The 25,111-nt window shown below is 57.6% G+C and overlaps 1 protein-coding gene across 1 annotated transcript in view; it reads right to left on the bottom strand.

Moving 5' to 3' along the window:
* KCNAB1 (potassium voltage-gated channel subfamily A regulatory beta subunit 1) overlaps positions 1-25,111 on the bottom strand; it is a 57,553-nt gene that overhangs the window by 18,992 nt on the left and 13,450 nt on the right. Inside the window, exon 2 of the mRNA XM_050977997.1 lies at positions 3,606-3,649. Within this exon, the coding sequence (XP_050833954.1) occupies positions 3,606-3,649 (44 nt within the window). The remainder of the gene's footprint in view (positions 1-3,605; positions 3,650-25,111) is intronic.

Genomic DNA, 25,111 nt, shown 5'->3' with positions numbered 1-25,111 from the left:
GGGAAGAAAAATATACTGGAGGAAGACATATATTTTTTAAATTGTTCCTTTCCCCCTTCCAAGTCACTGTCTCTCTTTCTCAGCTAGCCCAGCTCATGGTTTGGAAAGGCATCCCCTGCCCCAGGGCTCAGGGCAGACAGACTTCCCACCGCTGACCCTTGCCCATCACCTTCCTCCCTCCTGCCTGGAAAAGGTTTTCCAAGTGAATATCCTCACCTCCAAGAGGAATTCCTGCACAAGGCCCAGCTTTGGCTCCTACTCTGAGCCTAGCAGGGCGTGGTGCCAAAGCAAAGCCCACCTGAGCAGTGTCACAGCACTGCCAGCACGAGTGTCACCTGTGCAGGAGCAGGGCTGAGCCCCCAGCCCTGCTGCTCCTGGCAGGGACAGTGCCTGTGCCAAACCTCACCTCAGGGCAAGGGCCAAGGGCACAGCAGCACCTGCCCCCTCTGGGCTCACAAAACACCATTTTTGCAGCCAGCTGTCACCTTCTGTCCGTGGGATTGGGGATTGGGATGGCAGCTTTGTCCTGCTCCTTTCCCTGCAGTCAGGGCCCATCACCTCTCTGGAGGCCAAGGCTCTCTCAAAGCCTGCAGGAGCCCACAGGCAGGGTGCCCCTGAGCTACACAGGTGGAAAACATGACCTGGCCTCCCCTGGAATCAGAAGCACATTTTGGATCCAGCACCAAGGAAAGAGGCTGGCAGGTCCCCAGTGAAAGGCTCACCTGGAGCAAACTCATCCAAGCAGGAAGGGAAGGCTCAGCCCAGGCAGGAGCAGGAGCCAGCACTGGGATGTTCCCAGGGAAGCTCAGCCTGGCTGAGCAGTCCCAGCTCCACGGGAGCTGCAGTGCCCCAGGAATGATGCTCAGCCTCTGCTCTGAGGGGCTCAGGGCCCTGGCACACAGCCCTGCCTGGAAGCATTGCCAGCATCCCCAGCAGGACCCAGCAGAGCAGCTGGTTCCCCCTGAGCCAGGAGGAGCAGGGTGGCACCAAAGGGCCCCTGCTCTCAGCCCTGCCCACCTCAGATTTCTGCCCCACTTCCCCTTCTCCTCCACCTCTCATCCTGCAGGATGGAGCACACTCCCACCTTGCTGAGATTTTGCAAGGCTTTTGAGGAAGACTGCTGAGCCTTCAGAAACTTTAGTGAGCCCTAAATTAGATTTTCATGCTGCAGAGATCACAGGGAAACACATTTATCTTTTGGGGAACTGCAAGAGAGAAGGCATTTAGGAAAGTCAGATAAGCCACAGCTAGGAGCAGACAGCTGGGGGATCTGCAGAGGAGCAGGAGGAACAAGGGGGAGGGTTTTAAACTGAAAGAGAGAAGAGTTAGATCAGACATTAGGGAGAAATCCTTCCCTGGGAGGGTGGGCAGGCCCTGGCACAGGGTGGCTGGTGCTGGATCCCTGGCAGTGCCCAGGGCCAGGTTGGACACTGGGGCTGGGAGCAGTTGGGGCAGTGGGAGGTGTCCCTGCCATGGCAGGGAGAGAACAGGATGAGCTTTAAGGTCCTTCCAACCCAAACCAGCCATCCAAAAGAAAAGGTGCTGTGCAGCAGGAGAAACCCCTGCCCACTCCAGGGAATGGGGATTTCTGGATTCTGGGTTTCAGGCTCCCTAGCTCTCCTCTCCCTGCACAGGGGCAGGGGCTCAGGGCTCCCTGGAGCAGGAGGAGGTGCCCAGCAGCCTCCCCAGCCCCTGCACAGCTGCACTCACAAAGGATCAGTATATTTAGATGCTGCTGCAGTTCCACTTGAAATCAAAGAAAAGCTCTGCAAAACTGTTGGTTTTTTTTTTTTTTCTTTTCCTGCTGCTACTTCCTTCCCGTGGCTTTCTCCTCCACTGCAGCAGCAGCGCTTGGGGAAGCTGTGAGGCTGATAAATAAAACTGATAAATAAAGTCTCTGCACAGACCAGACAAGTCCTTTCCAAGGCTGGGGCTATTTTAACCAGAAGAGCTCTTGGAAGAATGGGCCCTGCTTCTCCCACTTGTGCTACAGGGTGACTTTCACAATTCCTTCCAGTTTAATCCCAAATGCCAAAGGGCTGACAGCTGCCCTGGGAGGATCCCTGGCAGGGATGATCAGGCAGAGCCCCCCAGGCCCTCACCTGCCCCAAGGCAGCAGCACCCTCTCACCTTGGCAATGCTCACTTAGCAGGTGACCCCCTGGAACTTATCCCAAACACTCTCTGCTCTCACAACTTGTGCTCCATCAAGGTCCTGGTTTCCAACCAACAGCCCCAAGGCCTTATTTTTCTGTCTGAACAGCCTGAGCAGAATAAACACAGAATCATGGAATGGTTTGTGCTGGAAGGACCTCAAAGCTCATCCCATTCCACCCTCTGTTGGGCAGGGACACTTCCCAGTAGACCAGGTTGCTCTGACCTAATAATAATAATAGAATTGTTGAATAATAATATCATTATTATTCTAACTGGACTTCTCAAAGAAAATTCCAGTAACTACCAAGCCAAACTGCACCCAGGATGGAAATTTCCTGATGACTAAAGCCAAGCATGCTATAGGTTGTGAGTCTAGAGACAGCAGTGTTTCCCTGAAGTGTTTCACAGGTTTAAAGCTTGCTGCAGACTCCTTGGATCTGTGGGTACAGCAATTGATTTAAATACTCTGAGTAAGTGCAGAATGAACCTTGCCATCTCAGATTCCTAATTAGCTTAGATTCATAATTAAGCGACTGTTGTGCTTATAGCAAATCCTATTGAGTCACTTTATAAATGTTAAATTAGTCAACTGATTAGGGCCTGCTATTGTTGTGTTGATGGAGCATTGCTAAGTCCCCCAGACCTGAGGCACTGATCAGCCTGAGGCTGAGCCTGGCACTGGGGCTGCTCCTGGGGAGGGTCTCCCTCCTGCTCTGCACCCCACCCTCCTGTGGGCCAGCATCCACTGCAAGCACTGAATGCTGGTTGTAACCTGATTGCCCTCCACGTGCTCTGTCTGGAGCAACAAACCAAAATGTGCCACCAAACTCTGATTTTATCAATCCACACTCAGCCTGGCCTCGCTGCTTCTTTTCTCAGCCATTCCTTAAGGAATCTGAGTGGTGCCCCCACCTCCCTGTGGCAGCACTGTGACCCCAGGAAGCAGGAATGGGGCTGGAGGGGCTGTGCTGGGCAGAGCCTCCATCCCTGGGGCTCCAGCACATCCCAGGGCTGCCTGGCACAGCTCAGCCTCCTCCTCCTCCCTGCAGGGCTGGGTGTCCATCCCACAGCTCAGTCTGTGTCCCAGGGGCTGCACTTCAGAGCATTTCTCTGAGTACAGGCAGCAGGAGCTGAGCAGAACCCTTCCCCAGGAAACAGCACACAGAGGGGAGAAAGCATTGGTGTGGAATTGTGGGCTTCTGGAGCCAGGGGGAAACAGGGCACACAGGGGAGGGGATGGGATGGGAACCGGGATGGGACCCGTGGGATGGGATGGAGCTCTGCCCCAGCCCAGGCTGGCCCTGGCCCTCGGGGCTCCTGAGGACACTCCATGGCATCCCTGCAGGCTGCTCCTCCCCTGGACTGGGCACACCCAGGGGTTTTACAGCACAAACCCTCCCACAGCTCCCCCGGAGGGCTGGGCTGGACACAGAGGCCAGAGGTACTCACCCAACCCCAGGCACGACACTCTCAGCCCGGACTTGCCAAGGTTTCTGGAAGGAAAAGAAACAAATTAGAAAATGCAGTTCAGCCCTTGAAGGGCACACAACCCCACGGGGAGCCAGCAGCTGGAGGGGACAAGGGACAGCTTTTGCCCAGATGTGTGTTTTCCTCCAAAAGGGGCAGATCTCCCATGGTGGGCACCCAGGCTGGGGAGGGGTGGATGTGCTGCCATCCTCCTCCTCCCTGAGTGCTCAGGGCTGGCAATAAACCCAGATAAATTCAGCTGTACCTCACACCCACCATCAGCTGGGGTCCCACAAACATTCCCTGCACTTGCACAGCACCCCAGAGTGGTTTGGGTGAGAAGGGCCTTACAGCTCATCCCCTGCCACCCCCTGGCACGGGGCAGGATCAGGAATAAATCACTGCCCATCCCTCTGCTGCAGGCACCTCAAACCCTCCCTGCCCCTCCTGCTGAGTTCTTTGAAGCCACATGAGATAAAACAGAAGGAAAAGCCCTGCTGGCCCCAGGCAGGGCCAGGGGAGGGCTTGGACAGCACAGCCAGGCTGTCACCTGTGCTCCCAGCCCCGGGACAGCACAGCCAGGCTGTCACCTGTGCTCCCAGCCCCGGGACAGCACAGCCAGGCTGTCACCTGTGCTCCCAGCCCCGGGACAGCACAGCCAGGCTGTCACCTGTGCTCCCAGCCCCGGGACAGCACTGCCAGGCTGTCACCTGTGCTCCCAGCCCATCCCATTTTCCACACTGCATTTCCTGGCCATGTTAGGTTTTCATTCCTACAGCACCATTTCCCTGAGGAGCATCCCAGAGGGGCAGGAGGACCAGCCCAGCACCAGCCAGACCCTGGGGCAGGACTGCCCATCCTCCCACCCCTCCAGGACCCCTTAACAGAGCTACACCCAAAATTCAGTGCTGCTAATGGGAATTTCAGATGCTGGGAGACACAGGAGCCTGACCTGCAGGTCTGTTTGAAAAGCTGCATCTCCAGCCCCACGAGCCCCCAGGCTCACAGCACAGCTAGGGCAAGCACTGACCTCTTTTTCTGTGTGTGTGTTCTATTTTTTTCTTCTTTATTCCTTTTCTAGTTTTCCTTCCTTTTTTCCCTTTTTCTTTTTCTTCCCATCTTTTGAGTGCAAGCACAGCTGGTGCCTGCCCACCAGCAGCACAAATCCTCCCCATTCTGACTAGAACCCTTGGGAGGTTCAAAGGCAAAGCCCCAGAGCTGCAGCACCGAGGGCAGGAGTTCCAGACTCCCAGACCCATGGGATGGGGATTTCTGCATTCCTTCTGGACACAGCCCACCCACCCCATAACACCCCTTGGAGTCAAGTGCTGCTGCTCATTCCCTCACAGCTTCCAATTATTTTACAGGTTTTTAATCCTATTTCTCACTGACCTGATCTTTGCTGTTCAAGGTCTGTGGGCACAGCTCAGCCACGAACTCCTCTCTCCACATAAATATAAACACATATCTACACATACACCCTTGGTGTATATTTGCACATGTGTATATATTTTATATATCCCCTTTGCACATATGCCCTTTAGCTCTATGCATATAGATATTCTTTATGTGTAACCTTTTATGGAAATACTCACATATACCCTTTAAATCTCTATAATCATGGACACACCCTTATATACACCCCTTTTATATGTACACACAGATATTCCCAGTATCTCTGTGCAAATACAAATCCTCTCCATCCCTTTATATAGCCCTGTGTAAGTGCATTTGTGGGACACAGTGTGGGTGCATCTCTGGGGTGTTTCCCTGCATTTACAGAATTCACCACCCCCTGGCAGTGGGATCTGCTGCAGGGTCTTAGCCCAGACCTCAGTGATGGCCTTGCCCTTCCCCACAGTTCCCCTGGGCCACCACACCAGGGCTGCTCCCTCCCTCCTCCAGGCAGTTTTTGGGGTAAAACACACCAGGTTTGCTCCAGGGAGCAACACCCAGCTCTGTGAAGAGCCTGCTCAGCCCACAAATCTGGGCAGAAATGCTGTGTTTGGATTTCCAGAGCTCTGCCATTTGCTCAGCACACACCTGACCCAAATATTTGGGAAATTGACACTGGAAATGCCAAATCCCTGCAGGGCCAGATCCCTCTGCAAAGGGAGCTGGGAGGTGCTGGGCAGGGGGATTGCTGAGCCCATAGCCCAGCCTGGAGAGCACCCCAGGTGTGCAGAGGGGCCCCCCCAGCACAGACCTGGTGCTGTGTAGGAGCTCCCTGAGCCCAGCCCTGCTTCTTCCTGCAGAGCAGGAATTTGCCATTCAAGACCTGCTTCTCCTCTGCCTCCCAAAGCAGAGAAACAAACCCACACAAACCCACCAAGCAAATACTCACATACATCTCCATTTACACCGTTCTGCAGCGCCCAGGAGGGTGCAGATGGAGATAGAGCACACAGACAGACACACAGACAGACAGACACGTGCCTGAAGCTGCACAACTGCCAAGTAAAATCAATGGGCTGTCTCCAAGTAACAGGGCAGTGAAAGCTCTTTGTGCTTCCCTTGCACTGATTCTGGGCTCGGGGACAATGAGGCAGCTCCGTGCCTGCAGCTGAATTGGCAGCAGCCCCACAGCTCCCAGAGGGTGGCTGTGCTGGGAGCAGGGCCTGGGAGGTGTTGGGAACGGGGATGGGAACAAATCCCAATCCATCAGCACATCTGCTCTGGCTGTGCACAGCTGAGCATCCTCCTGGGAAACTGTGGGGTGCCTGTGCCAGCGAGCTCAGGGTGCTCACCTGGAGCTGCTGGGCTAGAGGGGCTCCAGGAGAGCTGGACAAGAGGGAATGGCTTCCACTGCCAGGGAATTAGTGGAATTTTGGGAAGGAATTCCTCTTTGTGAGAGAGTAGCTATTAGAGAGGACAAAGCAGGAGCCTCTGGTCTCTGAGGATCAGTTTGCCTGGCCAAAGCAGCTGATTGAAAGTCAGCTCTGATCCATCCTCTGCTGGTTTCCATTAGCACAGCCATCCTGCTGCTCCTGCTGAGAGCCCCCTGTGCTTTGTGATGGCTCTGCTGCCACACATCACTGCCCAGCACACAGAGCACAGGGTTTATCTGTGCTGGGCCCAGCCCTGCAGCCACCCCGCTCCCACCTCCCAGTCTGGAACTGCCCCTTTTCCCTGCCTTCTCCCCAAACCTGCACCACAAGCCAGGCCTGGAGGTGCTCAGCACCTCAGCTCAGAGTTCTTTTAAAGCCAGAGTGCAAAGCCAACAGCACCACCCTGCCGTGCTGCCCAAAGCTGGGCCCCAGCTGAGCCAAGCCTGGCCACTGGAGAGGCCTCACCGGGGATGGGGCAGGGAAAGGGGCAGCAAGGAGAGGCTTTGGGGCAGAGCACTGGGCAGACCCTCTCGGTGCCCACAGCGGAGCTGTACAAACCTCCTGAGGCCACCAAACCTAAAAATGGACGGCTGCAGCCACCTCAGCCCACAGGGCACAGCTTGGGGAGAGAAGGGACAGCCCAGTCCTGCTCTTTGTAGCTCTACGATGCATTTTAACTTCACTTCAAGCCTTTCCAGCCTCCTTCTCCAGGGAGAGCCTTGGGACAGGTGAGCACAGGTGAGTGTCTTTGCTGTGTAGGTGAGTGCCACTGACCAGGGGACAGCCAAGGACAAGGGGACCTCAGCCCCCCAAGAGCCTCACTCTGCAGCCAGGTCTAACAAGGCCCCGCTCCCCGGGGCCCGGCCCCTGACGGGGACCCCCGCTCCCTGGGCCCGGCCTAACGGGGACCCCCGCTCCCCGGGCCCGGCCCGACGGGGACCCCCGCTCCCCGGGGCCCGGCCTGACGGGGACCCCCGCTCCCTGGGGCTGGCCCGACGGGGACCCCCGCTCCCCGGGCCCGGCCTGACGGGGCCCCTCAGTGCTGGCACCACCCCAGGGTGGCATTTCCCTGCCCAGCAGGAGCCTGGGCTGGCAGCAGGTCCCTGCAGCACAGCCTGGCGAGCAGAGCGAGTTCTGAGTCACAGCAAACACAGCCTGGAGCCTGGCATACTGCTGAAAACACCCCGGGGCACCCAGCAGGGCTGGCATCTCCCTGGACTAGGCTTTTCCCGGCCCCAAGGGATCCTGGCGGGCTGGGGCAGGAGCCCTGCAGGGAGGCAGGGCTGCATTCCCGGGAGCTGCTGCCAAGCCCAGCCAGAGCCAGGTGCCAGGCAGGGAAAAGACTGGCGAGGAGCCGTAAGCCCAGCCTGGGGTGGCACCTCCCTGCCAGACAGGATCCCTGGGATGGCACAGCCACAGGGCTGGTCACCCCCTCTGCCCAGGACAATCCCCAGCCGTGCTGCTCCTTCCTCATCCTCACCCACACCAGGGCCTCCATGCCCACTGGCTGCTGGGGCTTTCCCTGGGATGAGCTCAGGGCTCTGCCCCCTGGGCAGTGTCCCAGGTGGGCACCAGCTCCGCAGCTGGAGGGGCCATTCCAGCTGCACAGAGACCTGGAAATCTCAGCTCAGCTGGTGCCAGCCCTCAGCAGGCTGCAGCAGAGGGCAGAGCCCCTCCCTGGCAGCAGGGATCACACCTGGGCTCACAGGCTCTGATCCACCTTGCCTGTGACTGTCCCAGCAGACACACGGCTCCTCAGCCCCCTGGGGACCACATCTGGCTCCCACAGAAAAACCACAGCCCAAATCTACCCCACACCACCGAGTCCTTCTGCTCAGAAGGGACACTTTGGCTCTGCTGCAGAGCTGAATAAGCCTGTGTTAATGTTTTTGTTAAATGCAGGGGGCTCAGGGGCAGACACTGCCTGTGCAGGACAGGAGGCACCAGATCCAGCCCTGAGGACATACCCAGAGCTGCAAAAGCCTCCAGCTCCTCAAACCTGGGGGAAAACCCATCATTTTGCTTGCCAGCCACCTAACTGCGAGGAGATGATGGGCAAAACCAAGGAAAATCCTACAGAGATGCACCCAGTTGGGAGTGCTGGGTGAGGAGGGCTCATTCTGTGGCTAAAGAAAGCACCAGGGCCCAACATGCACACTAAAGGTCAAGGTGACCATTTCTGGCTTCAGGAGCCCTGCAGTTCAACATCAGAAACTAGAGAAGTGGCACAAAGGAAAGGGAGGACTAACACATCCTGCAGCAGCACAGAGCTATCTGGGGTAAAACCTGACAGCAGAAAGATGGGGGGAAATATCACAGGTTTTCAAGAGTCTTTTAACTAAAGTCAACGTTACACACACAAGCCAATCTTCAACCAGGGCCACACTACAAGGAAAAATCCCCTGGGATTTGGTTTCACCCTCCCCTACTCCTGGGAAGTGGATGCTGCACAGAATCCTGCCTTAAACCAGCAGTGCCCAGCCTAAACCTCCCTCAGCACAGGGCAGCAGCGAGGATCGAGCATGACATGGAAAATTCCCAGCCCTCCTCGTGCCTCTTCCCTCTCCCCATGCCTCCTTCATGCTTTTCATGGGAATTTGGAGTTGAATTATTCCCTGGGAAGGGTAAGTGCAGAGTGTGCAGGCAGAGCTGAAGGAGAACTAAAGGAATTGTAATTTATATATGTACATAGAGATGTCGGATGAGCCCGGAGCAGAGAGCTCCCAGGGGAGCAGGCACAGGATCCTGGGGGGCCAGGAGAAAGGGGAACTGGAGAGCAGGGGTATGGGGAGGACGAGGCTCAGCTCTGGCAGAAAAAACGAGGCTTTAGGAGAAAAAACCCAGCGTGGTGACATCTGTGTGACCAACACGCTGCTGAGGCCACAGGGACAGCAGAGCCCTGCAGGGGGACACGGGCACTGCCAGAGGGGACACAGCCAAGAGGCTCTTCAACCAAAGGAAAGAGAGAAAGCAGGGGTGGAACATCCCTGCAAAGCACCCCGTGGCACAGAAAACAACTGTAATTGTGGGGCTGTAATTAACGCTGGAGCAGGGGAATGGTGAGAGCCCAGCAGTGACACCGAGTGCTCTGCACTGCTGGGCTGAGGGACCTGGGAGCACCCCCAGGGGCTGTCCCTGTCCCTGCAGGGCCACCTCCATCCTCCCAAACACAGCCCAGCCCCAGGCAAACCCCTCAGCCAGCAGCAGGGAAGGGCAAGTCCCCTCCTCGGGAAACCTTCATTATCCACCTCCAATTCCTCTCCTCGGGAAACCCTCCCCACCCATGCCCCAGCTCCCCTCCTTGGGAAACCCTCCCCACCCATGTCCCAATTCCCCTCCTGGGGGAACCCTCACCATCCACCTCCAGTTCCCCTCTTCGGGAAACCCTCCCCACCCATGTCCCACACCCACCGTGCGTCAGTCCAGCTCCTGCAGGGCACACGGAGCTGGAAGAGCAGCACAAACCCCACACAGGCACACAACCAGCACCCAACCTCTCCCCTGACAGAGATTTATGGCCTGAGACATTTGTGCCTCTTAATTACCTCGTTAACCTACAACGGTTTCTGTGTCCTTCAGGGACAGAGCAATTACAGCTCATTCCCTTACCCAGCTGGGGATTTGCCTCCCTTCATTGTTTGGAGCAGGGACAGTTTGGGTTTGGCCTCTTCAATTAACACCCCCCAAATCAGCCCGAACCTTCCCTCCCCCTGCAGCATTCCCAGCTGGAAGGGATCAGGATAACCATCCTATCTGCTTGTTTATCTGTGTATCCATCCATCCATCCATCCATCCATCCATCCATCCATCCATCCATCCATCCATCCATCCATCCATCCATCCATCCATCCATCCATCCATCCATCCATCCATCCATCAGAAATTAGACAGAAAAGGAGAGGTTTTTCCCCCCATGCAAAACCAGAAGTTTTAAATAAAATCTCTGCAATAACACATACAATGACTAAAACATTTCTGAGTCCACACCCACAGAAGACTCTCCAGGCTTGGGAGAGCTCCACAGAATTCAGATAAAGCTGCTTTTGGCTCCTTCCAAGCCTGGTTTCATTGCCCTGGGTCTGTGCTTGTGCCCACAGCAGCCAAACTACCAAAATAAAACCTGAGGGGATGGTCCCAGCACAGCAACCCGGGGGCAGGTGACCCCCAGGGGACCCCTCACACACTCCCTCGCAGGTGGGGGGGTACAGCCAAACTGGGGGAATCATGGCACAGCTTTCCTGATATAAACTGCAGAGAGTTTGTCTTATTGCTACAAAAATATGAAAAAAAAAAAAAAAAGTAAAAAAGTCACTGCTCCTGACGCTGGTGGTGGGAAAACAACGTTGCTTAGAAACATCCCCATCAGGGCTCCAGAACCGCTCCTCTCTGTGCAGAAAATGAATAAAATATGTAATTTATTCCCTGAAAAGAGAGACTGTTTCAACAGACACCAAAATCCCGACGAAATCAGAGACCCTCCCCATCTCCCTCTCCTGCTGCAGCTCATCTGATGTCCCTCACCTGTCACTTGTGGAGTGGGGACAGTGACACCTGGCTTGGCCTTGAGCCCAGCTCCACCCCTGGCTCCTTCAGGGGAAAATAACAGAATCCCAGAATCCAATGGTTTGTGTTGGAGGGACATTAAAGCCCCTCCAGTGCCACCTCCCACTGTCCCAAGCTGCTCCAAGCCCCATCCAGCGTGGCCTTGGGCACTGCCAGTTGCTCTGGGCAGCCTGTGCCAGGGCTTCACCACCCTGAGAGTAAAGAATTTCTCCCCAACATCTAATTTAAATCTCCCCTCGTTTCCAACTGTTCTCCGTGTCCCATCACAGCCTGCCTGTGTCTAAAGTTGCTCTCCCTGTGTTTTACCCTGCACGTCCTGGAAGATGCTCAGCGGGTGCTGACACCTCGGGTACATCCATTTGTCACCATCCACCGGGCTCAGGCTCGCAGGGAGCCGAGGCTGGGCCCCACGGAGGTGCTAATTGTCGCCGTTAATTAACTTGCGTGGTTTCCTGCTCTCAGCGCTGGGTTTCCTCAGGCTCCCGCGGCTCCCAAAGCCCTGCGGCTCTCGGGCCATCAGCAGCTGTCCCCGGCTGGCCCGGGATTGCCAACCCCGAGCCCTGGGCTGGCCCGGGATTGCCAACCCCGAGCCCTGGGCTGGCCCGGGATTGCCAGCCCCTCTGCTGCACGGATGGGGGTGATGAGCAGCCCGGGTAGGGACAAGCCACAGCGTTCCCGCTGCTCTGGGGGTGCTGCAGAAAGTGCTCACTGCTGGGGAGAAACGGTTCGGTGAGGATGGTGTTAAAACCGTCAATAATGCACAATAAAAAGGGTGGGGTGGAGCAAACCCTGCTGGGCAGTTTTCCTTGCTCTGGCACAGCCCACCTGCCGGCTTGTCCCTTGGAAATATTCCCTATTCCTAAACGGAACCCATTTCACTCCAATGTGACCCAAACTGCTCTGTCCCATCCTGGGGAGACAGCCCAGCTGAGAGGGGCCCTCCTGTCCCCACAGTGCCACCTTGATCCCCACGGTGCCATCTCCTCCCCACAGCAGCCTGTGGCCCTGGCACCTTTGGGTGCCCAGAGCAATGTGCCACATCCAGCCAAGGTTCCTTGTGTGGACAGAGGTGAGAACAGCTCCAGGCCACAAAGCTGCAGCACAGACAGAGAACCAGAATCACAGAATGTCCTGAGCTGGAAGGGACCCACAGGGATCACCCAGCCCTGCCCTGCACAGCCACCCCAACAATCCCACCTGTGCATGCAACACCCTGGGAGCGCTGCCCAAATGCCCCTGGCTTGATGAAGTTTGGATGTTTATGCAGAGCATCGAATCTCAGGGATTTTTTTACCTCTGTTCCCAACTGATGAGAAGCACAGACAAACACACAAAGCTGCAGCAGCTGGACCAGCGTAGGTGGCCCAAGTAGTGCAAGCTGAAAACACAGATTTCTGCTCTTACTTGAGCACGTGCATCCTTCACTTTGCTCTGGCATTCAATCTGACACCTGCACTGTGCGACTGCGCTCGTGTTTGCTGCTCTGCAAACTGCTGTGTGATCTCCTACCTGTTACAGAAATGAAAGGGAATTGGATTTGGGTCACGTGCTGCAGTGGCAGCGCAGTGAGGGAGCTCCTGGAGCAATGCTGCCTTCCTGCTCTCAGGGCAGGAGACGGATCACAGCACCCCAGAATGGTTTGGGTCAGGAGGGACCCTAAAAATTATCCCACTCCACCCCTGCCAGGGGCAGGGACCCCTTCCACTGTCCCAGGCTGCTCCAAGCCCTGTCCAGCCTGGCCTGGGACACTTCCAGCCCGTGCCCAGTCCCAGGTGTCCCTCTGTGTATCCTCCTTACCACGCAGGCCCTGCTGCAGGCAGGAGCAGGGTTGGGTCAGTGACACAAAACAGGGAACTCTACTCATGCAGGAGCTGCAGGGCTGTGCTGATGGGCTGGGAAGGCCCTGGGGGAGGCAGGAGGAGGCTCCTGGGGGGCAGTGGGCTCCCAGCTGGGCACCCAGCCCAGGCGTGGATGGCACAGGGGATGAGCAGCTGCCTGAAGGGCATCCAGCCCCCGTTCCCTGGCTCCCTCTTCACTTCCCAACTCCCCTCCCAACTCGCAGGGCCACCGGCTGCGTGGGTGGGTGCCTCAGCTGCAATTCCCCAGCGCTTTCCTGGGCTGAGTGCTCACAGAAGTTGCAGATGACGCATTAAATGTAGATAAGGCAGAGGAGATGGCCCTGAGCCCGCGGCCACCGAGCCCGCCCGGAGCCATGCCCAGCTGCCAGGGGACCCCCAGAGTTGAGGGGTCACCGGGGGGTGCCGGGCGAGGGTTTCATGGGAGCAGCTCCTGCCCAGGGCTGTCCCAGCGCATCCCAGCGCATCCCAGCACATCCCAGCGCATCCCAGCGCATATCCCAGTGCATCCCAGCGCATCCCAACATATCCCAGTGCATCTCAGCGCATCCCAGCACATCCCAACGCATATCCCAGTGCATCCCAGCGCATCCCAGCGCATCCCAGCACATCCCAGCGCATCCCAGCACATCCCAGCGCATCCCAGCACATCCCAGCGCATCCCAACATATCCCAGTGCATCCCAGCGCATCCCAGCGCATCCCAGCACACCCCAGCACATCCCAGCACATCCCAGCACATCCCAGCACAGCCCACGCCACGCTTCGTCACCGGCCGACCCGGCTGCAAGGGAAAAAAAACCTCTTTGTCATTCTGCAGCGAGGCTTTTAAATGCAGGATTTCAGATGGCTGAGGGGATTACGTGATCTGTGCAAAAAACCCTTGGTGGAATCAAGTTACTGCCAGAAATAAGAGGAGCAGGGAGAGCTCCATCCCATCCCCTCCGTGCGGGGTGATCGCAGTCCCCAGTGTCCCCAGTGTCCCCTGGGGTCCCCAGCCCTGCGGGGCTGCTGGGGATGGACACAGAGCCCTGGGACACGCCCTGCCCTGCCTGCCGACCACACCCCACTTTTTGGAAATCAGTTTCCGAGTCATGCCTGCGTGCAGGGGGCGCAGCCACCAAACCCCACAGGGCTGGAACCAGAAATGCCATCTGCCCTGCTTTCCGTGCCACCTCACCCAGAGAGGCAAACTAACACCAGTAAAAGCCTGTTGGGGGTTGCCTTCCCCATCCCCTGGCCCACCATGGACAGCATCAGTCACCGAGCTGAAGTAGGTGATCAGCTGGAAACAAGAATCAGGAACTTTCTTCATAGGCAAGAGAGGCTGATTCTGACACAATCCCGGGACTGGGGAAGGGATCTGAGCAGCCCCAGGGTAACTCTGGGCTCTCAGCAGAGCCCAGGGCACCTCCATCCCATTGGCATCCAGGAGCACCCTCAGGGATGCCCCGGCAAGGGGAGACTCCTCTTTGGGGGGACAATTTATCCTTGCAACAATATTTAGGTAAAGGTGATTTGCAGGAGTTGTTATAAAAACAAGCAGCCTGAGGTAGGGAAACCACTGGGAAAAATAATGGAATTTATGTTTTAACTACTGCACAGGACTTTTGCTTTTTAACAGAGAAAATAAAATGTTTGAAAGATTTGAAGAATTGCTGAACAAGGGCCTGGAGTGACAGGGTAGGAGGGAATGGCTTCCCACAGCCAGAGAGCAGGATGGATGGAATATTGGGAAAAATTACCACGTTGGACAGGGCTTGGAGCAACCTGGGAGAGTGGGAGGTGTCCCTGCCCATGGCATCCCTTCCAGCACAACCCACTGTGGGCTGCTTTGATGGCTCTGAGAAGCAGCTGCAGCAGTTTCCCAGCCAGCACAGCTGAAGCTGTTTTTCTGTGTCAGTTTTTATGGTGAATTCAATGCCAAAAGGAAAATATAGGTATGCCATAGAATTTTTATGACTTCATCCTCAAAATATCTCCGAAGCAGCTTGTTTACATGAAGGGCACGTTTTCCTGGTGGCTCAGGAGCTCTGAGGGGAGATCCAGGAGCCCAGCCCAGCTCTCCTCCCTGCACCCTCCGTGCACAGACACCACCCCCATGGCAGCCAAGGCTCTCGTGTCTTGCACCCAGTGGCATTTGAGCTGCTCTGGGCCCTGCACAGACTCTCCTACCAATCCTGAGTTTTGTAACCAAAACCAAGGATAAACCTGCTCCAGGTTCTCTCTTGAGGAGCTGCCAGGGACAGGGCGCCAGGACTTCAAAGGGGGCATCCAGGAGCTTCAGGACCTTATTTTCCATAAGCTTCCTGCTTCTCCTGCTCCTCAAACCCTGTGTGCCACTGATTATTTCTGTTCTGGACAGAGCTTTGCCAATAAACATTTCCCAAAACTCATTTGCAGAGCCCTGAGGGAGCACAGGGCCAGCCCAGAGAGGGATCAGGACACCAGGCCCTGCTCCCCTCCTGCCTGAGCTTTATGGTTTATGGTGCTACAAAATAGTTTGAGAAACAATTCAAACTCATTTGGATGCTTCGAGGAGCAAGTCCCACCCAGGGCATTTTCCTTTCCTCAAAGACAATTAATTTCTTAACAAACACATTCTACAGAAGGCGTTCTGTAGCGTTAGTCTGAAATAAAAATAAGCACGCTCAAAATTCCAATTGGATTTTGCCAAAGCAGCCAGGCTAAAATAATACATTTGAAATGTCTTAAACTGTGTGCTTCCCAAGTAATTAAATTACAGCCTTCCTGCACGACGGCTTCTCTCCCATCCATTTAAGCATTAGATTAGAGCTGTCAGGCAGCCTTCAGATGGAAAATACCAGGCTGCAGGGAAGGGCTTGGGAGGAGCGTGGAGCAGGCTGAGTTTGAGCAGCCGTGGGGCAGGACCTGCCCCAGCCACCAGCACCAGCCTGGGGAGTGCCCCACGCAGGGGGACAGCCACCCACTGCCACTGCCCAGGCAGGGAACACTGGTCTGGGGGCACACGAGTGGCACTGCTGAGACAGCCACTGATGGGGATGGGGACAGAGAGCTGCAGGTGACGGGGACGGCGCCTGTGGGTGACAGGGAGAGTCATCCATGGGTGACAGGGACATCCAACCATGTGTGACAGTGACTCCCACCAACGGGTGACAGTGACACCCACCCACGGGTGACAGTGACACCCAGGGGTGACAGTGACACCCACCCACGGGTGACAGTGACACCCAGGGGTGACAGGGACACCCAGCTGTGCCTTGCCGTGCCCCTCGGCCGTGGGCGGCTCCGCAGAGCAGCCCCCGCAGCTCCAGAGTTATTTAAAACCTTCCTTAAATCCCATTGCTTTCCTCTCACAGAGCCGAGCCGTGGGAGCCGTGCCCTGGAACCCAGCCCTGCTCTCCCGAGCTCCGAGCTCCCCTCGGGATCGCAGCGGTGCCCGGTGCCCCCAGTGCCACCCGCACAGCAGGCAGGGCTGTCCCCAGGGCTGTCCCTAGGGCCACACCAGCTGGGAACGGGCAGGGCAGGGACAGCCAGACGGGGCAGGGACAGCCAGACAGGGTAGGGACAGCCGGGCAGGGAGGCACAGCAGGGCAGAGCCAGCTTTGCCTCACCTGGCACCTGGAACAGGAGATCCACCTGTGGTGCTCACACCAGCCCAGGCACCTGCAAAGGGCCCATTTACCATGGAATTGTGGAATTGCTGAGGTTGGGCAGAGCTGAGGGATGGCAGAGCCAGCCCCAAGGCAGCACTGCCAGGCAGGATTGGCCCTGCCCAGCCCCGGGCACTGCCCTGGGTTTGGAGTGGAGCTGGTGGATGAATGTGTGTCAAAATCTAACCCTGCAGTGTGATGAGAGCAGAAAAATCCAGACCCCACCAAAGCCCAGCCTCACCTGGGAGCTGCAAACTCCCGGGAGCCCCTGGGAAGGTGAAAGCAGCACAAATCAGCAGATTTTGTTTACTCAACTCGTTTCCTTCCCCTTTGAGTTATTCCTGCCTCCTTTGTAGCCATTATAAGCTACAGTCCTGGGGGGAAAAGCATTGTGAATTCAGCGTAAATCCATTCTGTTCACTGGATTAATCTTAATTTGCAGCAGGAAAATGAAGATCAGACGATGAGCCATAAAAGTCAGCCTGATGTGGAGAGTACTGAAACAATATGGAACTCGATACCAAAATAATTGTGCCATTTGCATGCGAGAGTTTAAAACTGCTCATAATTGCAGCAAGACTTAAATAAACCACAATTTCCTAAATATGTGAGGTAGTTATTATGGTTAATGCTTGGAAAATTAAACACAAGGAAAAAGAAGACACAGCTCCTGGAACGCTGCTAAGAAATACCTGCTTGCACTGGCACCCCTTGGCAAGCACAAGACTTAACCCAGAATTCCCGAAGGAATCCAGCAGCCCAAGGTGACCCGTGCGCGTGTCCCAGCCCATCAGGCCGGGCTGCCCTGGGCTCCCCGAGCCCGGTCCGTGGCAGGACCGGGGACACGGGGCGCTCTGCAGGGCCGCTCCAGCGCCAGCAGCACCGCGACTCCACAGCGGGAATTCCATTTTAACAAAAGCCCTTTGCTCCCAGCCCCGGGCGGGCTCAGGGCGGGGAAGGGCGGCGGAGGCCGGGGGTGCTCGCTCCCTCACACCCGCCCGGGGCTCCGCAGGGCTCCAGCCCCTCCCCGGCTGCGATCCCTCCTCCTCTGCCAGCGCTCGGCAGCTGCGCCAGGAACCCCTCCTGGAAGGGCTCAGGGATGTTCCGCGTAATCACAGAATCACCACAGCTTTGGAAGGGACGCTAAAGCCCTCCCAGTGCTACCCCTGCCATCCACCCCAACCTTCCACTGTCCCAGGCTGCTGCAGCCTGGCCTTGGGCACTGCCAGGAATCCAGGGGCAGCCCCCTGTGCCAGGGCCTTCTTCCCCCTCACGGAGAACAATTCCTTCAAAAAACCTTCTCTAAATCTCTCCTCTTTCCCCGGGGACGAGGAAGAAAGCAAACTTTACTTCTCAAGGTTTATCTGCCCCGATCACCTTTACGTAATTCCAATGTCAGCAGCTTTTGTTCCACAGATTCCTCCCTGTCCCTTCACCATCCCCACACGCTCAGCTGCCCTCAGATCTGCAAACAATGCTGGGGAGGGACACAACCCTTTTCTGCCCTCCCTTCTGCTTTATTCCCTTGTTTTTCAGCTCTTATCTTACAAACGTTAGTAACACCTCTCTAATGAGGGAAGATTCTCACCCCCTTGGGTGGGAAGGATGGGTTTCACCTCGGGGGATGGTGCCCAGCCTCTCCTCACCCTGCCCAGGCTCCCCGGAATATGAACTCCACCGCTTTGCCTTTGCAGATAAAATTTTTTGTTTCGGCTCGCGCCGCAGTTAATGGTCAAAGCTGCCTCCATCAATTATGGATGAGCACAAATAGATAGTTGTGCTCTGTAAATTGGGCCCCTCGTGCCCATGCGCGGGCAGGGCTCGGCAAAAAGGGTTATTTGTGAACTGCTGACAGCCCCAAATCGGCCCCGCAGCGGCGGGGCACGGCACAGCCCAGCTCTCATCACATCCCAGCTCCGGGCACAGCACAGCTCTGGGCACATCCCAGCTCTCATCACATCCCAGCTCCGTGCATATCCCAGGTCTGGGCACATTCCAGGTCCGGGCACATCCCATCATATCTCATCACATCCCAGCTCCGGGCACAGCCCAGCACAGCCCAGCTCCCATCACATCCCAGCTCCCGGCATATCCCAGGTCCGGGCACATCCCAGCTCCAGGCACAGCCCAGCTTCGGAGACAGCCCAGCTCCGGGCACACCCTGGGCACAGAGCAGGCTCCTGGGTAGGTAGGCTGCTCTGGGCAAGGTTTGCAGTGCTGCAGCTGCGATAGAAAGGGGTGGTATCAAAGAATACAGAAATTCTAAAATGGTTTGGGCTGCACGGGACCTTAAAGACCGACTGCCAAGGCATCCACAGCCTCTTTGTAACAACTTCTTGCTGGGATGTAATTTGAAGTCTGAGAACAGGCAGGCTGGTGCCAGTCTCACTTTGAGAAGTTGTTCCTGCAGTAGCAGCGCCACGTCTCAAACAGCCCCCAGCACCATTTTACTGAAAAAAATTTTAGGGAAGATACGGCAAATTAGGAGAGAGGAGAACCGGGGCTGTGACCTCTGCCTGGCCCAAAGCAGGGGGAGAGCTCTGGGCCAGGGCTGCCGTCCCTCCTCCCCGCCGTGCATCACCTCGGGAAGCAAAGGCACGTCCTTTGTTTCCAGCAGCGGTGCGGCAGATTGCAATTTCCCAAGCCAAGCGCTGCAACTACATCCTTTTCAAAGAAAGGCTTGAAGTGATCCCAGATATTCCCCCCGAGCATCCGGGCCGGCTCCCCAGTGGGACGGAACTGGAGCATTAAAAAGGATAAAGGAGAGCAGCCCTCTGCCCGTTCTGCCGGCGCAGGAGGCGGCAGCGAGGCTGTGCCCGGCGGGGACAGGGGAGACGATGCCTGGGAGCCCCTGTCCGGCTCCTGCCACAGCCGGCCAAACGCAAAGCTCGGGGAAGATGCCAAACGCAAAGCTCGTTTTGCAAAGGCAGAGCCGAGGTTTGCTCAGGTGAGCGCCGCGGGGACGCACCTGAGTCCTCGCACTTGCAGCTGTTTCCCGGCGAACACATTTATTCCCGTAAACTTTTGCCTTTCATATTCCAATTCGTTCCCCGAGCTGGAGCGGGGCCAGAAACATGTCACTTGGTGAAAAGCCCCCGAGCTGGCTCCTCTCCCGCCCCCACCCCTGTCACAGGCGTAGTCGCTGTCTCTCCCTTTTACATAATCGCAGCGGATGGGGAGCGCTGGCACCGGGGGAGGCGGCCGGGCCCGGAGCATCCCGGAGCGGAGCGGGAGCTCGGGGCAGCCCTGCCGCGGGGGCGGCGGCAGCGCCCGGGGGCGCGGGGGGCGGCTCTCGGTATTTTTAGCGCCTATCGAGGGCCAGTGTGGCTGGGGTGGCATTTGGAGCAGCTCGCGCTGCAGAGCTCAGAATCAAGGACATAATTCAGGCAGAAAATGAATTGAGAAGGACTTCAGCTTCAAAATGTGAGCGAGCTGAGGAGTTCACAGAATTAACGTTGCAGCCGCTGGGAAAAGCTTTTGGCTCTGGATTCCTCTGGGGCTGAGGAACGGGTCGCAAGGTGAACACGGAATTCCAGCTCCACTGGCTGGAAGGTGCCTCCCCACCCTAAGGTTACTGAGACTGGCAGCGGCGCAGCTCAGCCCGAGGGTTACTCAGCCATTCCTCCAAATTCCCCTGCGCTGCTTCTCCTGGGGAGAAATCAGCTCTGCACACGGAGAGATCCGCGAGCAGAAACAGAGATTAGTCATAAAGATAAAACCTCAGCCTTGTCGCCAACGAGCTGCTATTCCTGGTGCAGCTCCCAGGTCTGGGGCAGACGGAGTGCCGGGGCTGTGAGAACTCCAGTGGGACAAGCCACCCTCACTCCCAAACCTAATCCAGGAATAAGGCAGAAAGGACTCCCAAAGGCCCCACTCTGGAGGCTGCAGAAGCAAGGAATTGGGATTCTCTGGGGTGGTGGTACTCGGGGAGAGAGCTGGGAAATCAGGGGGTAAGTGCTGGCAATTAGCACAGTGTCCCTGCAGCCAGCCAGCGAGCGTGGCTTGGGAGCAGGTCCTGTCTCTGAAGGACACCATCAAAGACTCGTCTCCCACAGATGAGGAAACTGAGGCATGATGGCTTGGATGGGGCTGCCAGAGGGGTCAGGGGTCACAGGAGCTGCTGGCTGCCACTGCTCCACTGGGAAAGTGGTTAAAAGACAAGTTACACTGATCTTGCATGTCCTGTCTTTGGATAAGGCCTCTGCCATGCCCCAAGCACTGCCCTCCCCACAGCCTGGGAGCCAGGATCCCCCTGGACACTGCCCCTGCCAGGACCCCCCTGCATGGACACTGTCCCTGCCCTGCCACTCCAGCCCCCCATCCAGCTGGGAGCTGGCTCCAGGAGACATTTATTAACCAGCAGCTCTGCCCTGGCCATGGGCTCACTGAGGAGTTCTGCTGCCAACACCAGGGCAGGAGGCTGCCAGGTCCCTGCTGGAAGTTGGTCATGGCTGAAGGACAGGGACAATCAGCTGGAAAGGCCAGGCTTCCACTCGGGCAAAGCCTCCCTGCCATTGAGCAACCACCCAAGGAAACCACAGAAAATGACATCTGAGCACCCCATCCACGCTGCTTCCAACCCCCGCAGCTCCTGGAGAGTGAGCACCGGCATTTCCCGAGCTGCAGGATCACCCTGCCCTGGCTGCACCACGCCTGGATCTGGGAATGGCTGCTGAGCCCAGAGTGGCTTTGCAGCCGTCCCAGGACCCCAAAGCTGCATTAACACAAAACTGCATCCTGCAGCTCCCCCTGGGCAGCTCTGGGGGCACGGGAGCCCTGGCTGGTATCCCATGGGCTGGGAGCTAGCAGGATAAAGCTGCCCAGAGCCCCACGCCCCTCAGCCTGCCCATGGAGCCCTCCTGTGCCAGCTGCCTCCCCCAGCAGCAGCTCCACTTCGGGCACGGGGTGCAGAGATCCCAGGCTGTCCCCTTCTCCCAGTCCGAACGTCCCCCGCTGGTGGCTGGAAGGGCCACCCTGAACGGGCAAAAGCCAGCCCCAAAGGCACACAAATCCTTCTCACTCACAGCCAAAGGCAGGGCAGAGAAGCTGATCAGCTGCCCACTCTGAGCACCTCAGACCCAACTCACAGCCATTCTTCATTTTTGCTGCCTAGGTTAGGAGGAATAAAAACCTGTGAGAGGCAGGAGGCATTCCATAAGAATGCCTGAGATTTTGTTTTCTGCTTTTGCCTAAAATTGGCTTTGATCTCATCTTCCCCGAGTGCACCAGGTGAGAAGTCCGTGAGCCACCCCCGCGGTGGGCTGATACCCACGGCACACGCCTCTGCTCCACACAACGCACTGCAAACCAACTTTCCCTGCCCGGCCCCAAGCATGCCTGGCTAATTGATTCTTCTGCTCATTAGCACCAATATTAGTTACACTGAACACTTAATAGGAACCATCTTAGCACCGCTGTCACAAATTCACAGCGTTGCACAGAATCTGCCCAAGCAAGTGGGTTTTGGGTACAAAACCACAATTGCACATGCCTGCAAAAACATAAACTCCCTAAAGCTTTCCAGTTATGCCCGAGTTCAAAAATCTATTAATAACCTGAGGAGAGAGCTCCTCTGCAAAACCAGGTGCATCCAGGCAGGCAAAGTAAAGAGCTATTACACCGCAAGGGAACAAAGACCGAGACCGTGCCCATACCTATATTTCATGCCCGTTTGCTTTGCCGTGGATTCTTTTAATGAAATGTGGTGCTGCGGGGTAAATGTCCCCAAACTGCGAGCGATAATAGCCACTGTCCGAAATTTTGCCCGGGCTGCATTCACTACGTTCGGGGTCGTGGTGTTCTGCTTGCTGATGAGCCTGTCTTCACCATTTCTCTTCAAGTTGTGGTCCGTGCAGGCGATGGACACTTGCATCTCGCCCGCGGCGCCCCGGCCGGGTGGCGGGCGGACCCCCGGCCCCCCACGGGCTGCAGCTGCCCGGCACGGCGGGCAAAGCCCCGACCTGGCACTCCCCGAGCACCGGGGGCTCCGGGAGAGCCGCGCTGCGTGCCCGCGCTGCCGCCGGCCCCGGAACGCGAACTTGCCGCGGCGACCGCGCGAGCGGCTCGGGGCTCACTCCGGGCTCTCGGCAGCGACGCTGCTGCTCAGCCAGAAGCATCCATCCAGTCAGGTGCTCCCGGAGCGCCGCTCCTTCATGGTGATCGCTCCGCAGCCGCTCTGCCTCGCTGCGGGCTCCCGGCCGCCGCTTTTAAATCACCGCCAGCATCCTGCGAGCGCTGGCCCCGGCGCCGCTGGACCACCAAGTGCTGAGCAGGCACAGCCGAGCCCCGTCCCTCGCCACGCGTCCCTAAGGAGCGGCAGCATCCATCGGTGTCCTTCGCCCAGGCGCAGCAGCGCTACCTCCCACCCATGGCAGCCTGCCGAGCGCTGGCAGCGGCTCCGCAGCGGCCCCGGGATCCCCCGCCAGAGCCTGCGGGAAGGATGGCAAGGATGGGGAGGATGCGAGCGACGGGCCTCCTTTGTGCTCGGAGGGAAGGCAGGCGTTCAGGCAGATCCGCCCGGAAAAAGCGCTGCCGGCATCGCTAAGCGAGGTCTTCTATAGCGGGCAGCAATCCGCCGTTAAAATGGGTTAATTATGGGGGAAAGGAAAAAAAATAGGGGGAGGGGGAAGAAAATCGCTGTGCTCCGGTGCGTGAGGGAGTTAACACGTTAATGCCGTGCTCTCGGCGCCCGGAGCCGCCGCCCGCAGCCCCCGGCTCGCAGCAGGGCCAGGGTTAATCCTGCTCCCCCAGCATCGCCAGCGGAATAAGCCGCAGCGCAAAGGCTTGGAAGCAAAACCATCCCCATCCCTCAGCAGATCAAACCATCCCCATCCCCAACCCATCCCCATCCCCGGCCGAGGCCGCCCTCCCAGCCCGGCACAGCCCTGTGCCACCTCTCCCGGGGCTTTGGGCACCGAGGGGACCCTCAGGCCGGGGAGCTGCTCAAGGGAGCGGTGGGAGGGTGGGCAGGTTTGGAGGCCCCCGGGACCCCGTGGGTGTCTCTGGTGCAGCCCCACAGCAGAGGGTGCCCGTGGGTGGCAGGGCAGGATCACCCTGGTCCCTTTCCCACCCAGCACAGGCCATGGAAATGGTCCAGAGGGGCTCCCCAGACCCCACCCTACATCTGCCCCAAGCTGCCCGGGGGGCTGGAGCTGGGGGCACCTCCGGAGCTCCTGGTGCCCACCCCACTCACTGCCAGGCCCCTGGCCCTCCCCTTGGGGTGGGAGCAGCTCCCAGGCCGGACCCCCCTGCTGGACTTGCCCGAGGCACCCGGGGCTGGAGCAGGAGCGGTGGCAGAGAGAGCTGGGGGTGTTGGGGGTGATCACAACCGGGTTGGAGCTCAGGGTGACAGGGCTTTGACCCCTGCCCTGCAGCGGGGGCACACCACGGCGTGTGTCCCCTCTGCCCTGCTGAGGAGGGGGCGTGTGACAGCGGCTGGGGGGCGGCTGGCAGGCAGCCACGGCCACCCACCAGCCCGTGACAGCGACAGCTCCTTTCGATGGCTCATTAACAGGTGCCCAGCACATCCCTTTGAGGATGGAAAGCACTAAATCCCAACAAAGACAGCTACTGTATGGTATTTTCCCAAAGAGGATTAACAGTTAATCATGCAGCAGACCCATGAACTCCCAGCTCTGAGTGGTCTCCTTGGAGTCACCCTCAAGCAGGGTTTGGGGGGAGCAGGACCCCTGGGAGACCCCTCATCGGTGAGTCAGTACTGCAGAGCACCAGCAAACCCAGCAGAGTGGGGCATCGGGGGGCACAAGCCATGGGTCACTGACCCCAGGGTGCCCCTCGCAGCCAGGACAGCCTGAGGGTCTCCCTGGCACTGAGGGATGCAGCTGGAGCACTGCTGGCAGCACCCACTGGGTTTTGAAGCCCAGCTGTGTTCCAGGGCCCAGAGCAGGACTGACAAACCTGGAAACATTCCCCTCCCTGGCAGCCCCACACCCCCTGGCTGGGCTCGGGCATTCTGGGTGCTCTGCCTCTGTCCTGCACATCTCTGGAGAGTTCCCTCTGCACCAGACCTGCCAAATGCTGTGACTCGGTGCTGGGGATAAGCCCAGGTCGCTGCCACCGGGTCCTGGCCACCACCCCACTGCTAGGGCTGCCCAGGCCCTGAGGTACCAGGGAGGGGACAGAAAGGGACAGTCACGCTCTGCACTGGCACATCCTACAGAGCACCTTACCTCAAGCTGCTTAGCTTTGGAGGGGTTACAGTCTCTCCACAGAAGATGTATTTAAATATGGGATTTATTTCATTTCCTGAGCAAGATAATCACTTCTAGAGTAAAACGTTGGAGTCACATAATTCTGTATGATGAAAACCCTGAGATTATGGAAGAGGAGGTACGTGACAATCCTGGCAGAGGGCTCAGCCACCAGCCAAGCCCAGGCTCCCTGTGACACCTCAGTGCCACCAAATCACTGTGACAACGTGCCCGCCTGCATTTCCCCCTGAGCAAGACAGCGAGCACTCATTAAATGACTTGCTCAAAATGCTTCATCAAGCAAATGTGGCTTAACACAGCTGCCTGTGACCACCCTGTGACCCCCCCAGCCCAGCCCTGGGGCCACTGCAGCCACCCCGGGGCCAAATCAAGAGCC

The sequence above is a fragment of the Serinus canaria genome, chromosome 9 (genome assembly GCF_022539315.1).
Source record: "Serinus canaria isolate serCan28SL12 chromosome 9, serCan2020, whole genome shotgun sequence".
NCBI lineage: Eukaryota > Metazoa > Chordata > Aves > Passeriformes > Fringillidae > Serinus > Serinus canaria.
This window is presented reverse-complemented; position numbering and strand designations above follow the sequence as displayed.